General features: G+C 39.1%; 1 protein-coding gene across 9 annotated transcripts in view; it reads right to left on the bottom strand.

Annotated features, from left to right (window-relative positions):
* The window catches only part of UTRN (utrophin), a 578,097-nt gene that overhangs the window by 415,942 nt on the left and 140,195 nt on the right, over window positions 1–21,960 (bottom strand). For all 9 annotated transcript variants that reach the window (XM_008995200.5, XM_078370245.1, XM_035296914.3 and 6 more), the window contains 10 exons: window positions 19,420–19,512; window positions 17,440–17,517; window positions 17,030–17,122; window positions 15,966–16,138; window positions 13,241–13,356; window positions 12,408–12,568; window positions 7,849–8,052; window positions 6,205–6,386; window positions 5,060–5,210; window positions 3,393–3,512 (listed from right to left, as the gene is read on the bottom strand). In XM_008995200.5, coding sequence (XP_008993448.4) covers window positions 3,393–3,512; window positions 5,060–5,210; window positions 6,205–6,386; window positions 7,849–8,052; window positions 12,408–12,568; window positions 13,241–13,356; window positions 15,966–16,138; window positions 17,030–17,122; window positions 17,440–17,517; window positions 19,420–19,512 — 1,371 coding nt within the window. The remainder of the gene's footprint in view (window positions 1–3,392; window positions 3,513–5,059; window positions 5,211–6,204; window positions 6,387–7,848; window positions 8,053–12,407; window positions 12,569–13,240; window positions 13,357–15,965; window positions 16,139–17,029; window positions 17,123–17,439; window positions 17,518–19,419; window positions 19,513–21,960) is intronic.

The raw sequence follows: 21,960 nt of genomic DNA, 5'->3' as shown, positions 1-21,960 counted from the left end.
TAAAATAACACAGGCCTGTAAATGTATAAATTAGAAAAACTAATTTCCATAGAATTGAACAAATGATTTTGCATAGCTAGAAAGTAGCACAACTAGAACTCTGTCCTTTGTATCTCTGACTCCATACCTGCTCTTTCTGTTTCATTGTGGTTTTTATATGAGAATAGGGCATTTTTACACATAATCTCAAAATAAAGCAAACCTATCTACTTTTTGCACTTCAAATTTTTCAAATTTTTATCTTAAAAACCAGCATGTCTGTTATATTTCTTAACTCTCTTTTATATGCCAAGAAAAGTTTCATCTGTAGTACCAACATTATGAAAAACGGTTAACTTATAAAAACTGTTTCAAATAAGAGAATTTTTATAAGACAATTTAAAAAAATGATCTGCTCAGTTTACATTCTGTGATCCATAAAAAAATCCCATAAGTTACATAAATTAGCAACAGACTCTTACCAGTATTAGCAATACTAAATAGATAGATAAATTTGATTAATTATAAAAAAATTACTCCATGATTATTTCCCCCCAATCATTTTATTACAATTTTATAAATAATGATTAATAAATGTTAAAATTTATTTTTGTACTACATACATGTGAACAATAATTATTTAATTCATATTATACTATTTTGATAGTTAATCTGAGAATGCGCTTTTCATAGTGCAAAGGGTAGAAAACTTAGAGCCAGAAGATAGATTTCCAGTCTCGGCATGATAACTCATTGTGTATTTAAATCTCAGGAGCATTACTTAACCTCTCTGAATCTCAGATTCTTCACTGCTAAACAGTCAAGGCATGAATACTTAGCTCTTAGGTTATTATAATAACCAGCTACTGCATAGAAGTCTTAGAACCACTGGTCGACTTTAAATATTGCAAATGCAAAAGGACCTCATGTGATAAAATTATGGTTTGGATTGCCTCATTTAATGAGGCATTTATTTAAATAAAATGGCAATGTCTTACAAGGTAATCCAAGTATTGTTCAAATGAAATACCAATCAATTTATTTGTTAAAGACATGTAAAGATCCACTATTGCCTTTGTGCAAAAAGAAGCAATTTGTTGGAGTTTCAAAAACTGTTACTGAAATTCACACATTAATCTACCAAAAACACTGGGATATTGAATCCTACTGGCTGAAATTCTCAAACTTCAGTCTGCACATAATTTTTTCTTACATTGAAAATTCACTGCACTCCTTCCTCACCTAGATTTAGATTCTGGATAGAGCCTAGGAATCTACATTTTAACAAATTCCTCAAGTGCTTCCAAGAAGTCAGTGGATCACGTAATAAGATCAGTTTCTGAGTGATATGATTTGCCTGTGTCTCCTTCTAAATCACATCTTGCATTATAACTCCTACAATTCCCACATTTTGTGGAAAGAACTTGGTGGGAGGTAATCGAAGCATGGGGGCAGGTCTTTCCCATGTTGTTCTCATGACAGTGAATAAGTCTCAAGAGATCTGATGGTTTTGAAAAGGGGAATTTCCCTGCACAAGCTCTCTCTGTCTGCCACCATGCACGTAAGATGTGACTTGCTCCTCCTTCCCTTCTGCCATGATTGTGAGGCCTCCCCAGCCATGTGGAATGGTAAGTCCATTACACCTCCTTTTCTTCCCAGTCTCAGGTATGTATTTATCAGCAGCATGAAAATGAACTAATACAGTAAATTGGTACCAGTAGAGTGGCATGCTGCTGAAAGATACCTGAAAATGTGGAAATGACTTTGGAACTGGGTAACAGGCAGAGGTTGGAACAGTTTGGAGGGTTCAGAAGAAGACAGAAAAATGTGGGAAAGTTTGAAACTTCCTAGAGACTTATTGAATGGTTTCGTGGGCTGGAATGAAGGTCCCCATGCTTTGTGCAGTCTAGGGACTTCGTGCCCTGTGTCTCAGCTGCTACAGCCATGACTAAAAGGGGCAAAGGTACAGCTCAGGCCATGGCTTCAGAGGGTGTAAGCCCCAAGCCTTGGCAGGTTCCATGTGGTGTTGAGCCTGCGGGTACACAGAAGTCAAGAATTGAGGTCTGAGAACATCCACCTAGATTTCAGAGGACATATGGAAGTGCCTGGATGTCCAAGCAGAAGTTTGCTGCAAGGGTGGAGCTTTCACGGAGAACCTCTGCTATGGCGGTGCAGAAGGGAAATGTGGCTCACATAGCGTCCCTACTGGGGCACTGCTTAGTAGAGCTGTGAGAAGAAAGCCATCATTCTCCAGACCCCAGAATGGTAGATTCACTGACAGCTTGTACCGTGCGCCTAGAAAAGCCACAGACACTCAACATCGGCCCATGAAAGCAGTCAGGAGGGGGTCAACTCCTTACAAAGCCACAGGGGCAGAGCTGCCCAAGACCATGGGAACCCAACTCTTGTATAGGCATGACCTGGATGTGAAACATGAAGTCAAAGAAGATCATTTTGAAGCTTTAAGATTTGACTCTGCCCCACCAGATTTCATACTTGAAATGGGGACTGTAGTCCCTTTGTTTTGGCCAATTTCTCCCATTTGGAATGGCTGTGTTTACCTTAATGCCTGTACCCCCATTGTAACTAGGAAGTAACTAACTTGCTTTTGATTTTACAGGCTCATAGGCAGAAGTGACTTGCCTTGTCTCAGATGAGACTTCAGACTGTGAACTTTTGAGTTAATGCTGAAATAAGTTAAGGCTTTGGGGAGGCTATTGGGAAAGCATGATTGGTTTTGAAATGTGAGGACATGAGATTTGGGAGGGGTCAGGGGCAGAATGATATGGTTTGCTTGTGTCTCCATCCAAGCCTCATCTTGAATTGTGACTCCCACAATCCCCAAGTTTCATGAGAGGAACCTGATGGGAGGTAATTGAATCATGGGGTTTCTTTCCCAAGCTGTTCTTGTGATAGTAAATAAATTTCACAAGACCTGATGCCTTTAAAAAACAGAGTTTTCCTGCACAAGCTCTCTCTTTTGGCCTGCCACCATCCATGTAAGATGTAACTTGCTCCTCCTTCCTTTCTGCTATGATTGTGAGACCTCCCCAGCCATGTGGAACTGTAAGTCCATTAAACCCCTTTTTCTTCTCAATATCAGGTATGTCTTTACTGGCAGCATGAAAACGGACTAGTATCCTGTGCTTCCAAATCTTGTCATTATGCACAAGGAAGCTGGGGACTGCAACCAACCCCATCCATTCACCCCAAGAGCTGAAGTAAAGGACTCAATATCTGGGTACTCCTGTAAACCACACACTGTGGAATCCCCGCTGGGCAATATAACCAAAGGTGGGTTTTTCTACCCTTCTGGATAAAGAATGAGAAAGGACATAAAGAATAGAGGCAATATGTAATTGGGTCTCAGACCACGGGTCCCTCAGGATCATCCAACTTTACAGGGCCCTTACCTGTAACTGGTCTTCTAGAATAGCTGTAGCACTCTCACCACTGTTTTCATCAACAATGACCACCATGTGAGTTAATGAATTTACTTTCACCTGTTCAGCCTCAAGATCACTTTGCAAACTCTAGAGAAAAAATTAAGATAAACCATTATTTCTACTCTTTCACATTTACCTATTTAAAATGCACTCAGTTGTCAATAGTAATTAAGGACACTTAATGAGGCATCATATTTAAATTTCCAATCATTACCCTAAGTGTTCCACTAATGAAACTAATCCTATTATACATCTTTACATTTCATTATCAGCAAAGGTACTTTGAGGATGCAATGTCATAACAGACTGCAAATGGCAATATCACCACTTTTATTCACGTTCTGGCCTTCCCCAGAATTTAGAGCATAAAAGAGTTGAGTGTCCATACTAGGAATTAAAACAAAAGTGTAGAAGTGGTACAGCAAAAAAGTCTAGAGCTTAAATATACAAAGTCAGAGATCATTTTATCTAGTGCAGGATGGTACAAAGAGATAAACAGAATGCTACATGATACTCAAAAGTTACTCTGATTAGCTACAAGAGAAAACAATTAAGGAAGTATGGACACCTTCAACTCTCTCACCTTTTCCATGAGAAGAGTATAGTCATTGGATACATGTGTATAGAAAATGTATAGGCCAGGCGTGGTGGCCCACACCTGTAATCCTAGCACTTTGGGAAGCGGAGGCAGGTGGATCACTTGTGGTCAGGAGTTCAAGACCAGTCTGGCCAACCTGGTACAAACCCAACGCTACTAAAAATACAAAATTTAGCCAGGCATGGTGGCACGTGCCTGTAGTCTCAGCTACTTGGGAGGTTGAGGTGGCAGAATTGCTTGAACCCAGGAGGTGGAGGTTGCAATGAGCCAAGATTATGCCATTATATTCCAGCCTGGGTGACAGAGCAAGGCTCTGTCTCAAAAAAAAAAAAAGAAAAGAAAATTTATTTAAACACTATCAGTGATATTCTCAAATGCTTCTCAGAGTTGTGTTTAATGTATCCCTAAAGTTTTACTTATCAGTTATCCATGTTTCACCAATCAATAAAATTCTTCAATTTACAGAGAGTATATTTTATTCTACCTTTCCTTATCTTGACTATGAAAAGTTTGTCTCCTAAATTTGTGACTGAATTAAATTGCCCACCAAATTTTGGTTCCCCATTTAATGCCTGCTGCTTTCCTGGATTAGAGATGAAGAAACAGCTCTCCTTACAGGACTGGGTGCAGACACCTCTCAGAATGTGCTCTTCACCCACACACCGCATGAATGCCAACATGCTAGGGTTCATTTTTTGTTTTTTGAGTTTTGAGTTTTTCAGTGGCATACAAACTCAGTCAACTTGCTAGGGTTCTTACCCACTTACAGGACCAAAAGAACCCCTCTCCAGGTGTATGAAAGCTATGTACTTTCGTAAGAAAATGGCACATCACATATAGAATTTTACCTCCCCTTTCATCCCTGGCTCAGAAAAGTCTCATCCCCATGAATTCCACCCTGTGAGCTGCTAAATGAAGAGAACCCTGAAGAAGTGTCTCCACTTCATGTTAATGATAGACGTCATCAGCCTCTGAGATGCTAAGTGCTACGCTTTCATATTTGGTAAGGTATAAAAGAAATGTAAGACAGATTTACTTTATGTTCTTCGAGTAGCTTTTGTAGAGATTTTACATCGTCATCCAGGGGGCAAGTTTCCATCTTCTGAATGCGCTCCTCTGTGAGTGTTAACCAGGTGGAGAGCTGCTGCAGTTGCTTCTTCTGCAGTTCCATTAGCACGTCGTGCAGCCTGTACATGGGGAGCACAGCATTATTCCTACAAGTTTTTTCCCTGTGCAAAGTCAAATATACACTCTGGGCACTGGAGATACAGGGCAAGGGAAGAAACCCTTGTCTAAACATTCAAGGTTGCATTTAGTCTTTAAATATAGAAGCCAGAAAAGTAAACTTTTATTTTTTCCTAAATTGAGTTCATTAAATGCGGACAAAGAATACAAATAATGGCACCTCGTATTCATATCAAAATAATTGTTTCTTCAGTCAGGAATTCCTGCTTATTAAATAGGTGGAAATAGCAATGAATGCAGTTCGCTCCTTAATACACAATACATGAAATAAAATAAACCATGAGAAAGCTTTTAAAAAATTACAAAATGGAACAGTAGATCAATACTACATAGACCTGTCTCCATACCCAGTTAATGTTTAGTTGATTTTAATATTGCAAATAAGTAACTGTCCATATGAAATGTCTTTTCCTTTTTTTTTGAGACAGTCTCACTCTGTCGCCCAGACTGGAGTGTAGTGACGTGATCTCAGCTCACTGCAACCACCACCTCCTGGGTAGAACTGACTGTCATGCCTCAACCTCCAAATAGCTAGGATTGCAGGTGTGGACCACCATGTCCCACTAATTTTTGTATTTTTAGTAGAGATGGAGTTTTGCCACATTGCCCAGGCTGGTCTTGAACTTCTGGCCTCAAGTGATCCACCCACTTCAGCTCCCAAGTGCTAGGATTACAAGCATGAGCCACCACACCTGCTTTCTTTCCCCTTTTTGTTAAGTTCTGCATTCCAACTTTGACCTTTTGGTTTGGCCAACACATCAAAGGAAAAACCAGGATCATACAGAATTCCAGCAATATTACCCATAGAAAAGAGTTTTACTTTTCCAAGGCAAGTTCTGTAATGATCTTGCTTTCACAGACATGCAGACACCTTCTAGAGCTCAACTGTGCAAAGCAGCCTGTGGAATTAAGTGCATGTCTTGGCTTTCCACTCACCGGGACTGTCTGTCCATACTCTCCACCCTAAGGGCCTCCCATCTAGCATTCAGCAGGGTCATCTGTTCCTGAATCTCAAATTCCTCTTCGTCTGTCAGAGTTCCTTGTGTTATCAGTTGGTTGCCTGCCTGCAGGACGCTGCCCACACTGCTCTGATGTGCAGTCAGTTCCATCATAAAAGCCTAGAAAGGGACATTGTTATGATCTGTGAGCTTCTCAGTGCAAAAAAAAGAAAAAAGCTGAACAAATTGCTAAGGCCTAACCTAAATGTCAATGGTGCAGAAAAAGGTAGCCTAGTCAACTGCAAAGAAAGCAGACATTGATCCCATTTTTTAAGTTCTGAAAAGAGGAATAAACACCTGGCGTAAGTTAAAAGAGAAATAGCTCAAAGCAAACAATGTAACATCTGATAATACCGGCTACTTTAAAGTAAATGCTGATTATGCTACTCATAGATCATGAACATGGAATTCTAAATAAATACAATAAACAAAAGGCAGGCATGGTGGTTCACACCTCACACCTATAATCCCAGCACTTGGGGAGGCTGAGGCGGGCAGATCACTTGAGGCCAGGAGTTCAAGACCAGCCTGGACAACACAATAAAACCCCGTCTCTACTAAAAATACAAAAAATTTGCCGGGCGTGGTAACACATGTTTGTGGTCCCGGCTACTCAGAAGGCTGAGGTGTAACCCCATCTCTACTAAAAAAATACAAAAATTAGCTGGGTGTGGTGGCACGCGCCTGTGGTTCCAGCTACTTGGGAGGCTGAGGTGGAAGAATTGCTTGAACCCAGGAGGCGGAGGTTGCAGTGAGCCAGGATTGTGCCACTGCACTCCAGCTTGGCAACAGAACAAGACTCCGTCTCAAAAGAAAAAAAAAAGAAAGGAATTCCTTGAACCCAGGAGAGAGAAGTTGCAGTGAGCCGAGATCATGCCACTGCACTCCAACCCAGGCGACAGAGTAAGACTCTGTAGAAAAAAAAAAAAAAATATATATATATATACACATTCACACACATGTAAAATAAATTACCACACTCACCCAAGAGGAACTGCTTAAGAGATAAAACCACTTATATTATTTTCTATCCAAAACAACAAATAAGACTGTCAATTAACATACCTATACAAAACAAAATTTAACCAAAAAGAAATCTCCATATAGTGAAATTCACTATGCTGCAATATAATATATCTTCAAAGGAGCAGGAAACTTGTATGATGTAAAAGAAATACAGGAACCCTAGTATGACATTTGTTTAATCATGCAATTAAAAAGAATACTCATTTCCTGGGGAACACTCAAATCTTAAAGATTTGGTGTACTGGTTCACTACTTTGCTTTTTATATGTAACAACGCACTTCAGAAATGAGCAGTACTGTGCAAAGATTTTCATCGGTGGCTCTACAAAACATGCCAGTTACAAGACTAAGATCTGAAATCTAATTCTGATGCACAATGTAATCACCCACACCAATTTTGTAACAAAGCACTATTTGAATATCACAATTTCTGAAATAAGCCATTGACCTTTCCACGGAGCAGAATTCAATAGATAACAAACAGGAGGGTACAGTGCCTGATTAAGGTTCAGGTCCCATGGGGGATACGCCCTGCTGAGAAACTACAGATATTTACTTCATGGGTTGCAAACTGGTCTTTGACTTCTTCAACATCATCAGAAATATCATCCTGCTCCTGGAAAGTGTCCTCGGCAGAAAGCAACCAGGTCAGCACTTCCTCCAGTGCTATCTGATAGCTGTCCAGATCCGTGTCAACTTCAGTGACAGTGCTGGGGGTTTCAGCTCGGGGGCTCTCACGCTCCTCCTCGGGTGCTGTGCTCTATAAAAACAAAGCCAAGAAAAACACACACATCATGAAAGCAAGAGGTGTTCAGCAAACTCACACTCACTGTACGGCGAACCCAAAGTAGGCACTGCTCTGTCTTAGGCACTAATCCAATTCTCAGGAGCCAAATGGGTACTGTCATGAATGAGTCATAAGCACTGAGTAAGTGCACTACGGTAGCAAAGAGTATAGAAGCAGCATGCACTCATGAGTTCTGTACTCAAGAAGATTCTAATATAGTTAGGACAGAGAAATAACCCACGTGAATCACTTCTGAACAGAAATAAAAAGCAGCTATTAGCAAAGTTGCAAATGCCATGGTCCCAACGAGGCATGATATTTGAGTTCAACAAAGGCTAAAACAGGCAGGAAAATGTTCCTAGAGAAGCTGGAACATGTCAAGCCTTTAAGAATGGATGTAATTTTAAAAAAAGGAAAGATGAGAACTCTGCTTTGACCCTTAGGTAAATTGCTTTTGCTGAAGTGCATTTTAGCATCACATTTTAGACACTAAAAGATAGTCACACAGGCTGTTGTGCTGATTGTGTTTTTTTTTAGGCAGTTGTCCTCTGGTTTATTTGATGGCCTTTTAGGGCTCATGGAGTACATTTCTTTCAACCTCTTTCTAAATCACTGAGTATTCTCTTATATACATTAAGAGCTCATAACCAAGTGGACTCTCCCTAGTTCTTCTGTTACCTTTCAGAGCAAGACTTCTTTAAGACTTGCCTACATTCTATCTTTACTTTATCAACTCTCATGCATAATTTTTAAGTAGAATATTTCAAACATACAGAAATGTATGGAGAACAATACAAAAAATGCTCAAGTATTTAACAGCTACCATTTGATAACATTCCCTTTAACTTGAACTTACTATTTGCCCCATGACTCAACTGAAAAGGCTTTTGCCAATGTCACCAATATCCTTCCCATTGCCAAACAGACCTTTCCAGCATCATCTTCAGGATGACCATATAATTAACCAAAAAACTAGAGTGTTTTTTTAATGGTAACTTTGTCTAAACCAGAACTGTTCCAAGCAAGCCCAGAGAGCTGGTCACCCACATTCCTTGCTTCAGCCCTTGGTATCATTCAAGACTGAGCAACCTCGGCTTCTGGAAGCTTCTTTCTCTGCTTCTGTGATACTGCCCTGGTTTCTTGCTGGTTCAGTAGCAGCTGCTCACCCATAAGTAATGAATCTCCAAACTCCTCAAAATTAAGTCCTTGGCTCTTTTTTTCTTTTTTCTGTATGCTTTATCTGAGTCATCTCATCAACTCCCATTGGATTTAAAGAACCATCTAGAACCACCTAGAAGTCTGGATTTCAAACTCTTATATCCCATTATCTTCACATCTCCACTTTAGCGCCTCCTCGGCATATTAAACCATGTCCATATTCAAACACTTCATTTTCTTACAGAGCTTGTTCCTCCTCAGGCTTCTCCATCTCAGTAGATGGCCCCTTCCTGCAACTAATTACTCCAGCTACAAACCTGAGAGCCAGCCCTGGCTTCTCTCTCCTTCATCTTCCACATTTAATAGGTACGCAATTCTGACCTTCCTTGAACACTACCTCAAAGCCACCCAGACCTCTCCATTTCCACGACCGCCTCCATCCATCTTCTCGACTGGAATATGTGCTAACAAATGCCTTTACTTGCCTGTTTTCCCCCACCCAACCCTCTCACCTCCACAATTCACAGTCCATTTCTCATGCGGCAGCCAGAATGATCTGAAAATGTAATCCCATCTACAATATCCCTGCTGAAAATCTTTCACTGGCTTTCCCAGTACTCTTAAGATATAATTTAAAATTCTTAACATAGTTTACAAAAATACTGTGATAGCAAGAAACTGAGAGAGACAGAAAGAGAGAGACAGACTTGTATTTCAATAGATTAATCAGAAAAGACTTCTCTGAAAAGGCTCTATTTAAACTGAGGAAAAATGTGCAGCCTGCCATATAATGGTGGGTGGAGAAGCATTTGACAGAGAGGAACCTGCATGCACAAGAATCTTGGGGAAAAAGAGGAAAAAGTCTACTCTAACTGTAGGGCAAAGTAACAGAGGTAGACCAGGTCTTGTAAACTACAGAAGAAAATGAGGTCTTTAATTAGTATGAAGGCTGGAACAGAATGAAAACACACTCAAAAGACATTTTGGAGAAAGGCTTAAAGAATCCAGGAAAGTGAATATATGAGTTAAGAAACGAACCAATGAGCACAGAGTTGAAACAGTGGATAATTAAAAGACAGATGGTGCCAAAGACAGAGAAAGAAAAATGCGTTAAATTATGGACCAAAAATCCTAAAACTGTAGCGCTAAAATAACCCCTGGAGATCATTCAGCTCCAAACCTCTTTACTATCATGAGGATAGCTAAGAAGCAGGAAAGTTAGTGACCAGCCAAAGGTCATTGAGCTAGGCACCAGAATCCATGAGATCCAGAAGGAAGGCATTATCTGCACACAAATCATCAGAAGGTATTAATTGAAAACATGAGAAAACTTTCAACTGACAGTTATTTTAAGAGAAATACAGGAATTAGTCACTGACCACCAGCGTATGTTTGTAGAAAGAACAGAGCAGAAGTCTGGCTGTTGGGAGAGTAGCAGATGGCAAGCTATGTCAGGGAGGAGATGATTAAAACTTGATCACATTTTATTTTTCTATTAATGTAATTCAGCCTCTAAGGCACTAATGAATGCTTGCAAATGAAGAGGTTAGTGCTAATACACTTGCTCTTCATCAAATAGAAAATGTTTTCTGAAGTTCTTATCATGCCACCCTGAGCCCAAACAGAAGTAATTATTTTATCTGCACATCATGAAAAGTAAATGAAATCTCCTTTCCTTTTTAAGAGAGAAGGTCCTTAACGATAAGAACTAAAATGTCTCCACTTTCTAACAAAATGCAATAAGGAAATGAATCTAAAACTCAGAAACAAACCCAGAAGATAATCTGAGGCAACTAAAAAGGTGCATCATTAGTGCAGAATAACCACACTTTTAGAGGCAACTGCTTCCTAGCATTTCTTTTTTAATTACAGGAAATTAGGAATTTTCATCAGCATCACTTGATATTCACTACAAAAGAGAGCCCTGGGTTCACAATCAGGCCTCATTTCTCACTCCTTTCTCCTCAATACATTTTTTCCTTTTTCTATAAATCACACTATTTTTGAAATGAGGGAACGAAAAGGATTCATACATATTACCCAAAGAAAATGTAAAATAATAAGTAAATTCTCTGACTTTCAGAAGAAGGAAAAACAAAGATGCCATGTGGATCCAAGACTCGTATTATAATAATATGGGAATTAAATACTATTTTTTAAGAAATCTGTTAAATGAGAATGCCAAAACAACTCAAGAGGAAAAACGGTAATAATGATAGCTGTTACTTGTTGAGTGCTTATTGATGTCATTTTAGATACTTTGAATTCATTATCTTTATGAAGCGGGTGGTTTTAGCCACATTTTGCAGACAACACTGTGACTGAGAGTTTAAGTAACAACCCAAAACAAGTAGCAACAGGACGAATTTAAGGTCCAGAGCCCAAGCTTTCCTTCTCTCTGAAATGTATTTCTTATAATTTTGAAATCTATATGTATGTCTTGGTTCGTTGGCCATTAGAATGTTGAACCAAGTGACTTCCAAGTTTTCATCTAACTCTTAATATTCTCTCGTCTTATGAATTATGTTGGACTGTTCTAACAGAATGAGATTAAATATGAATTGATTCAAACATGATAACTAAGGAAGAAAAGAAATTACTATTTTATTCATCTCTTTAAAAATTCATATATATCCTGATGAATGAAATCATTGTAATCCCTTCATGAAAAGCTCACCAACTAGTTTACCATACATTACTCCTCCTACAGGAAAGGGAAAATAAGACTTCTGTTTTGATAGCCCTTGTGAGAATACAAGGAAAAAAAATCTTTTTTCAATGGCAAAAAAAGAAAGACAATTAGTACTTGGGGAAAAAAAAGCTAGGCTGATATGAGAAAAACCCATCTTTAGCACATGATAGAAATAAAAGCCAGCAACTAGATGATGCAAAAACATAGATTTTCAGCATGTCATAATCCGTAATCAACAGTCCAGTTTTGCTATGCGAAATAAGGTATTTTCCTTCTTAATAACTCCATTGAGTCACGGTTTTCCATTACATGCATGTGACAGAATGGTAGCTGCTAAACAGAACTTCCTATGCAAATGTAAGCTGAGAAACCAACATGTTCTCAGTCAAGGAAAAAACCCTCTGAAAGTGTTTTTATCTAGTACCTACAAGAAAACAAACATGGTGAACCAAACACCTTAATAAAATGTTACCTGTACCTGTATATTAATTGCTTCTTCTTCACATTCTTTCTTATATTTCCTGGGGAGTGTCTCAACCTCACGGATGGCATCTATGGAGACTTGCTGAGGTAGCACCTCAAACAAAGACGTTAAATACATAATTATGGATTTCTTGTCAGGAAGCTGAACGGCAACATCTAAAAGTGGAAGAATATAAGAACCAGCTTAAATTAGGTGTCCAAAATATGTGAACTGCTCAATATTAGATATAAAATAACTCTCCTTAGTACCCATAAACAATACCTAATATATATAATCTTTGCAATACCACAGCTTAGTAAATTGCCTCTTCATAATATATAAGACAAAGGGAAAAGGGATTACTTATTTTTGTTCAGTTTCTCATTTTTTTCAGTCTTCCCTAAATGGTCAAAGATAAGCTACCATATGTTACCGTTTAAGATAAAGATGTAGACTTTATACATACGCTGAAAGTAAGTCTAGAATTCAGTCCTGCAACATTGACAACTCAAGTGTTTACATCACATGCAAGAAGCTCACATCAAAACGCATTTCAATGGACCTAACCAAATACTAAATCTACCTAATAGAATAGTTAGGTTTTCTTAAAAGTTTAAGTCTTACTTTAATTTAGATTAACTATTATCCAGTGCTGTAGTGAAATTTCTACCTAAAGGATCTTACAAATTGCTAAGTACAAAAGTACTGTCAGTAATAAAATTACTTGCACCTATAATCCAAAAAGGAAAAGGCTAATAATTCATTTTAAAAAGGAAAGAGAACACTGCTTTTCAAGAATGCAAAACTGTAAAGCAAAATCACATTTGAAATTAAACACTGAACAATACCTTCAGGATCTAAGAGCTTTTCAATTCCCAAATAAGTTTGAGCCTTGCTGAAAGCGTGTTCAAGTCTCTCAATTGGTGACATTTTGACAACTTTATCCCAGCTGAAGAGATCAGGTCTGAAAACCATGCAAATAAAATGCAATAAAGATGGAATATGTGGAAACAAAATAGGCATTGTTATAATCTAATCTGTTTTGTTTTAGATTATTTTGATTTGTGAGGTTTTTTGACTATATTTTTATATCCCAAAACCTTGTCAAATATACACTTAAAATTAATTCACAAATATGAAAATAACAGATAAACATTTCAAGGATCTTGTATTGGCTATAGTGACTGCTAATTTCTGTGGTAACCATTAAAACTAGAAGTAGTATACAATATTTCACAAAGAGTAGAAGACGAAAAGGGGGAAAGAGAAACGAGCAGCTCACACCATATGGTAAAAATGAACCTAAATATATAAATTATCACAATCAATGTTAATGAACTAAATTCTTCAATTAAAAGATCAAGATTAGCAGAACAGAAAATCCAGCTCTAATCTGTTCTCAGGATATTCCCAAAACAAAAGCCTTGGAAGAGTTTCCCTCCAATCTTCCCCTTCCACGCTACTATTGTCTAGTACTGTATTTCATTTCTATCTAGATTTTCATTTAATCCTACAAATTGGACATTATTGTTGCTTTGACTTATCCGAAAGTTGATCATTTTCTGTATTTGGTGTCTGTTCTTCATGTTAGACCCACCCACCCTCTAAGATGCTCTTCACCTACTTCCCTGCCTGAATTCATCTCCCATTACTGCCCCAACTCAGGTCACTGCAGCCAGTGGCCTCTCCTATGCCTCCTCCACTCTTGTCTGATGTATTTTTCTTCAGTGTGTGTACTACTTCTATGTACTATACAACTTTATCATTGTTTGTCTCCCTCTTCTGCAACATAAGCTCCAGCAGAACTAAGATTTTTGCCTGTTTCGTTCTCTGCTGTATACCCTGTATCTAACACATAAAAGGCACCCCACACATATTTGTTGAATCAATTAATTAATAAATGGAAAAGCATATTGGCTAAAATTCTACAGTTTCTTGATAAAATCCCTTAACCAACTAGAAACTTGGCAACCTTCTTAAACTAACAAAGGAGGAGTGGGTGAATACTAGGAGGGAGGGATTCTTTAACCTCATAAAACTCATACCAAAAAAGCTACCAAAAAAAAAAATCATTCTTATGGGAAAACACTAAAAGCACTCCTTTTGTCATCAACAACAAAACGTTCTATCCACTATCACCAATTCAAATCAACATTGCATTGAAGAACAAGGCACAACAGAGAACAAAAAATAAAATAGAAGAAATAAAAGGATTGTAATTCTAGGACATTCTAACCCCTCCTCCCCCAAAAAACCTACAGTGTCCAGAGACAAACTTACTAAAATTTGTAAGAACTGATTAAGTTTCCTGATATAAGATTTAGAAAAGTCTATTGCACTTTTATATACCAGCAAAAAACATAGAGGAAATGAAACTTGAGAAAAGTAATCATTTACAACAACAATAAAACATAACAAATTTAGTCTTTGGCATTTAAAACCCTGATCCATGTAGAATTTATTTATTATTTATTTATTTATTTATTTTAGTGTGGTGAAGATCCAACACATTTATTTCCATATGGGTAATCAATTGTCCATACCATCTCTTTTTTTTTTGAGACGGAGTTTCGCTCTTGTTACCCAGGCTGGAGTGCAATGGCGCGATCTCGGCTCACCTCAACCTCCGCCTCCTGGGTTCAGGCAATTCTCCTGCCTCAGCCTCCCGAGTAGCTGGGATTACAGGCACACACCACCGTGCCCAGCTAATTTTTTGTATTTTGAGTAGAGACGGGGTTTCACCATGTTGACCAGGATGGTCTCGATCTCTAGACCTCGTGATCCACCCACCTCGGCCTCCCAAAGTGCTGGCATTACAGGCGTGAGCCACCGCGCCCGGCCCATACCATCTCTTAATCTGCAATATCAGCTCAAGTGTAAATCAGATTTTCCTATGTAATGGAGCAATTTCCAAGTTCTTAATTTTATTAGGTTGAACCATCTGAAAATACCATTTTTATACAGCAAAAACACTCATGTATTGGCAATTTCATATGGTCTGGCTTATATTGGTATGTATATTGATAGTACCATACAGTCTTAATTAATATAGCTTCATAGTTAGTGTTGGTTTCTTTTTGGAAAGTATTTCAGCCTGGTTCTTCTTCAGAAGTCTACTTACTGGCTATTCTTGGGCCTTGTCTTTTATATAATTAGAATCTGTTCACAAGTTTCATTAAAGATAATTTGGCTGTTTTTAATTGGGAGTGCACTGAATTTACAGAGTTTTACTTTTGGTATGAGAAGAAAGCTAACAGGATTTTTTGTATACATTATCAGTTATTGCTGAACGAGTAGGATTGAACTATGTGAGTTATTTCATATTTTTTAAACTCATAAATATGCAGGAGAAACTATGGACCCTGCATGGTGGCATTTAAGTCCTAAGGAAATAAAGACTTGATGGGCAGTTTTCTTCCATGATATTTCTTTTCTTCAGATAATGGTAGAGCATGTGCAGAAAGGAGAGCCGTGAGACTGAAAAGGGGGCTTCAGGGAGTAGCAGTAGCAGCGAAGGGACAGAGAGGAGACACGAATTTGTAAAGCCCACTTCCAGGTAGAGTAATGTCTCACTTATGTTGGTGGAGGACAGCATTAAAGGCGAGTCCATCTGTCCAGCTGGTGGTGAAGTTGAGGACATTGACTTGGCTATAGGGCCTGGTGGTCTGACGCACCCAGCTCAGCAGGATCTTCTCGCTGTTCGTCTGCTGCAGGTCCGACATGACATCCTTCATGACATCTTTCACCTATGTAAGAGAAACCAGGCCTGTCTATAACTAATAGTTATTTACTTCAATGAAGTCCTTCAAAAAGCCATATTGCACTAATTAACCATCATGGATTTGGTAAATGGTATTCATTTTACTTCATATTTTTCTGTAGACACTGGAACAATAAATCTTAACAGTGATTATTTTGGGGGACTAGAATTTGAAGTGCTTTTTACCTCACTTTTATATATTCCCATGTTTTCTGTATCTTAAACTATACTTGTACTATGTTTGGTTACAATGAACATAACTTTCATAGTCATAGAAAGTCATATTTTAACACTATATGTTTACAAAGACGTTTTCAATTAAAAAATGTATTCTCTACAAAAAATAAGAAAGGTAGGTACTTTTTTTTCCTATGCCAGTAAAAAAGGGCATATTGTCACCTCTTCCATTCAAAATTGTTATGAATTGAATTATGTTCCCTAAAATTAATATGAAGTTTTAACCCTCAGTACTTCAGAGAGGGGCTGTATTTGGAAATAAGGTCACTGCAGATGTCACTAGTTAGAGTGAGGTGACTGGTGTCCTTACAAAAAGAAAAAACTTGATGCAGGCACACAGGGAGAACACCATGTGAAAACCAGAGCCATGTATCACAAGCCAAGGAACTGCAAAGACTGCAGACAAACCACCAGAATTTGGCGGCAAGGCCTGGAGCAGAGTCTCCCTCAAAGCCCTCGGGAGAAACCAACCCTGCTGACGCCTTGATCTTGGACTTCCGGCCTCCAGAAATGACAGACAACAAATTTCTGGTGTTCAAGCCAAGCAGCTTGTGGTACTTGGTTACGGCAGCCCTAAGAAACCAAAAGACAAACAACACATTCTCCATTTCTATTAAAAAGTGACCGGAAATTTCCCCACCTGCCAGTGCAAAATGATGCTCCAAAGTAATCCCAATGTCAGTTTGTGATTTCCATCCACAATGTCAGTTCCTCCTATATTCACTAATTCCACCTATTAAGACCAAAAAGAAAAAAACTTTTAAGATAATTTCTTCACAGAACTCCAGGGTTTTTTAAGCACATTGGACAGCAGTGTAAGAGAATCAGATAAACCTAAATCTCAAAAATGTATTATTTATATCACAGATCAATATAGCCATTGGAAAAAGCCCATGACTGTTCCTTCACTCACAGAAAAGGTTCAATATCTCTCATAAGAAAAAATGTCTGCAAGAATCAGGGGATGCCATGCATCAAGCAGCTGGCAAGTTTCACAATAAACAATGCTGATGGCAGCGTAGACCCGCAAAACTCACATTACAAGCTTACATTGTTCTGAAGTAAAACCTGCAGCACTCTGTTGACGTTATTTAAGGCATGTACCCTTGTGGAACCACGCTCCTTTGGCTGGAAAACAAAACACGACAGCAGGTAAAACTGATTGTCCCTCCATATGCCTGGCAAACACTAACATTGGGAGGTACGTAGAACGGCAGCTCAGTATGCAGAGCCCCTCAGAGCCAGGAGCGCTGGCTGATGTCTCAGGTCACCGCCCTGGAGGCTGGTGTTTACAGTACGCAAATCCCTCAACTAACAACACCTTAAGATACCAGTCCCCTAACTTGCATGCACATTGAAATCTCCCAGGCAGCTTCCCAAAACACCAATGCCTGTGTCCAGCCCTACCCCATAAGACTGTGGCTTAATGGGTCCAGGGTGTGGTTTGGACTTGGGATTTTTATTTATTTATTTTTATTTTTATTTATTGATTTATTTTTGAGATGGAGCCGTTGTTGCCCAGGCTGGGGTGCAATGGTGCAATCTTGGCTCACCACAACCTCCACCTCCCAGGTTCAAGCGATTCTCCTGCCTCAACCTCCCGAGTAGCTGGGATTACTGGCCTGTGCCACCACACCCAGCTAATTTTGTAATTTTTTTAGTAGAGACAGAGTTTCTCCATGTTGGTCAGGCTGGTCTTGAACTCCCGACATCAGGTGATCTGCCCATCTTGGCCTCCCAAATTGCTGGGATACAGGCATGAGCCACCGCACCCAGCCCTGGACTTGGGATTTTTAAAAGATTGCCCATAATTCTAATGTGCAGACAAGTTTGGAAAACAGTGCTCTATGAAGAGCTTCCTTTCTAAGCTTCCTTTCTCTCAATTGGTCTGGCTGCAGAAAGATTTTAGAGTTGGGTCCTCTTTATTCTGCACAGACGTGAACAGAGCAAGGAGGATTCAGAGGTGCTATCGCAGGCTCCAGGTAGCATTATAAGAGCCCTAGGAAGGCAGGGAATGCCCATCTGGGGAAAGATAACCTTCTCAGCTTCTTTCTACTTCACTGGCCAGGGAATCCTATCTGAGAGAGGGATCAGCCTGTCCAACAGTTGTCTACCCACCACCTGGAGGGCAAAAGGGAGAGAATGAAACCCCAGACTTTTGCAAGAAAGAAAGTCATCTTCAGGAGTGCATCTCTCTATATTGTGATGGTAATTCACATACATGCATCCTCTTCATTGGCAGTTTTTTCTGCATGAGTATGGATTACCTTACATTAAAATGATAGAGTTGTATTTAAAAAATAAACAAAATTCAATCGTGAAAATCTGAATAAAAAATAGATGTCAAGCTTCTAACAACTTTTTTTTCCTTTTTTTTTTTTTTTGGAGACAGAGTCTCGCTCTGCCACCCAGGCTAGAGTGCAGTGGCACAATCTCAGCTCACTGCAACTACCACCTCCCAGGTTCAGCAATTCTCCTGGCTCAGCCTCCTGAGTAGCTAGGACTACAGGCACACAACACCACACCTGGCTAATTTTTTGTATTTTAGTAGAGACGGGGTTTCACCGTGTTGCCCAGGCTGGTCCCGAACTCCTGAGCTCAGGGAATCCACCCACCTCAGCCTCCCTAACTGCTGGATTTACAGGCGTGAGCCACTGCGCCCAGCCTTAATAACTACTTTTTACAGTATTGAACATTTAAATGTGCTTGTCTCTAGACTCTGGTGTTCAAAACATTGTGCCTATATAAGACCTATAAATCCATTCTTTTTTGTAATTCTCTCACCCTGGGCTATCTCAGAGCAATAAACATTTAAGGTAATTTTATCTTCAATAAAAACAGAGCCCTCAGAAGAGGCAAAATGTTGCTCTAATTCACTAAAACATTTTGTTATTTATTGTTTCCAATTTCAGCCTTTACATTTGAATGTAAAGTAAAACAGACACTTTCACTTTAATGGGTACCCACAGGGGGTCATCAAGCATCAGTAATGACAGGAGACTCCACAGTTTACAAAGATGACTTGCTCACCAATGATGTTCCTGTGAGGCCTTCTAGAAGATCCAGTAGCTTCCTTCCATCTTTGAGGTCTGTGAACATATCATTGATGGGTGGTTTCCCACTCTGTAAAAGAAAAAAACAGACAAATAAATAAAATATGGGGTATGCCAACAACAGAAACTTTATATATACCTGGCAAATAAATAAGTGGCTTCATTTTTTGTTCAATTAAAATGTTCTGGATAATCTGCAGACTATCCAAATTTGTCTTTTATAGAAAGAACAAGTACAAATACAGAACATTTTAAAATCTCATAAAGAATATTTTAAGCTGAAATAAACTGCATTTTTCCTAGGCCTTTGGAGATGGTGGCTCATGTCTGTAATTCCAGCACTTGGGAGGCCCAGACAAGCTCAAAAGTTCGAGACCAGCCTGGCCAACATGATGAAAACTTGTCTCTAGCAAAAATACAAAAATTAGTCAGGCATGGTGGTACACCCCTGTAATCCCAGTTACTTGGGAGGTAGAGGCAGGAGAATTGCTTGAACCTGGGAAGTGGAGGTTGCAGTGAACCAAGATCATGCCACCGTACTCCAACCTGGGCAACAGAGCAAGATTCCATCGCAAAAAAAAAAAAAAAAAAAAAACTAAACTATAGAATTTCACACAAATATACAGTAAAGTGGAAGAAAGAACAATGAACAACAACAAAAAATTAATAGGCCTTGAGTATGGTATATGTTCCTGAGAAAGCAATGATAAAGAGATGCATTAAAAATGCAAATGAGCCTACAACATCCAGGAGCAGAGGCCAACTAAAAGTATGAGGATTGTCGCTTCATCTCTGCATCTCACATCACGGTACGACAATGTCTTCCGGCATTTCCACTAAGGGAGCAGGTGATTTGGTCATCAGTTTCAGGGCTGAGGTGTTCAGTCTGTATTTCTGGTTATTAATTTCTTAACACTTAAGGCACTTTCAGCTTAATCATTAAATACTTTCTGTGTTTAAGTCTAGTCAGTTCAAGATTTTGACTGGTAAAGCTTCTAGAATTCCTGAGCACTTGTCCCTGATAAATAGCATTAACTCCCAGAGATAATCCTGCTCTAGTGTCTGATGCCAGAAACTCCCACTCCACTCACTGGAAGTTTGGCAGATCCTTGCCTGTCCGTGACACGATGGGTTGTTGTGCTATGGGGCGATCACTGCTAGAAAATCAGGAAGCCTCAGCTTTTGAGCCCAGTTTAACCATTAACTACCTGGTGAACCTGGGTCAGCTGCCTAAGCTTTTAAATCAAAAGTCACTGTAAAGAACTATAAGAAAATACCCTGAGAACTATACAGCACAATGTAATATTTAATTAATGTTGTATTATCTTTTATCAAATGACTTCCTTGTAAAATAAAGTCTCCACAGAGGTTAATAGTCTCACTTTCTGTCAATAATAGATATTTTATAACTAATACTTTTTTTATCTTCTTCATTTCTCATTTTTAAAAATATACACATATCGGCCAGGCACAGCGGCTCACACTTGTAATCCTAGCACTTTGGGAGGCCGAGGCAGGCAGATCACAAGGTCGAGAGATCGAGACCATCCTAGGTAACACAATGAAACCCTGTCTCTTCTAAAAATATAAAAATTAGCCTGGCGTGGTGGCGCATGCCTGTAATCCCAGCTACTTGGGAGGCTGAAGCAGGAGAATTGCTTGAACTCGGGAGGCAGAGGTTGCAGTGATCTGAGATTGTGCCACTGCACTCCAGCCTAGGTGAAAGAGTAAGACTCCACCTCTAAAAAACAAATAAATAAAATAAATATGTGTATATGTATGTGTGTGTGTACACACGCATACACACCACACACACACACACACACACACACACATCATTCATATGAAGCAAAACTTTACTCTGAGTTTGAAATGGAGGAAGGGGAAGAAGGAGTCATTCTGGAGTTTCCTAAAATTTGGCATTACTCCTTCCTTCCTTCCTCTCGATTCCTCATCTGTTTTTATTGAGTGAGTGTGTGTGTGTGTGTGTGTGTGTGCACGTGCCTGCTGCAGGGACCTGAATTACATTACAAAGACGAATAAAGATTCCATATGTTTTGCATACTCAACATCTTACTGTTTGGTGGAAGAGATAGCCTTTTTAGAACATGGTAATTACAGCGCGGTATGTAAGGGCTATAATACAGAAGTTACCAGTGCTATAGGAGCACAGAGGAGAGACAGAGAGACCCAAGACCACTGCAAGCCAGGGCATGGGCAAAGGCTTCAGATAGGTGTTACCCTTGAAATAGACTTTAATTAGTTTTTCACAAGGCATTATGTACTTACCTTAAAACTTTAGATTCACGGAGTTCATATACAGGTTTGTTACATGCATATGTTGTGTGATGCTGAGGTTTGAGTCTCGAATGATCCCATTGCCCAAGTAATGAACATAGTAGCCTATAGGTAGTTTTTCAACCCTTGTTCCCCTCCCTCCATTTATCTGTTTTAAAATAACTATTAGGTATAGTCAACTAATAATTTTTAGCATGTGCCTTTTTCATTGTTCATATAG

This window comes from Callithrix jacchus, chromosome 4 (assembly GCF_049354715.1).
Source record: "Callithrix jacchus isolate 240 chromosome 4, calJac240_pri, whole genome shotgun sequence".
NCBI classification, from domain to species: Eukaryota; Metazoa; Chordata; class Mammalia; order Primates; family Cebidae; genus Callithrix; species Callithrix jacchus.
The sequence above is the reverse complement of the archived record's forward strand: the minus strand, read 5'-3'. Positions and strand labels throughout refer to the sequence as shown.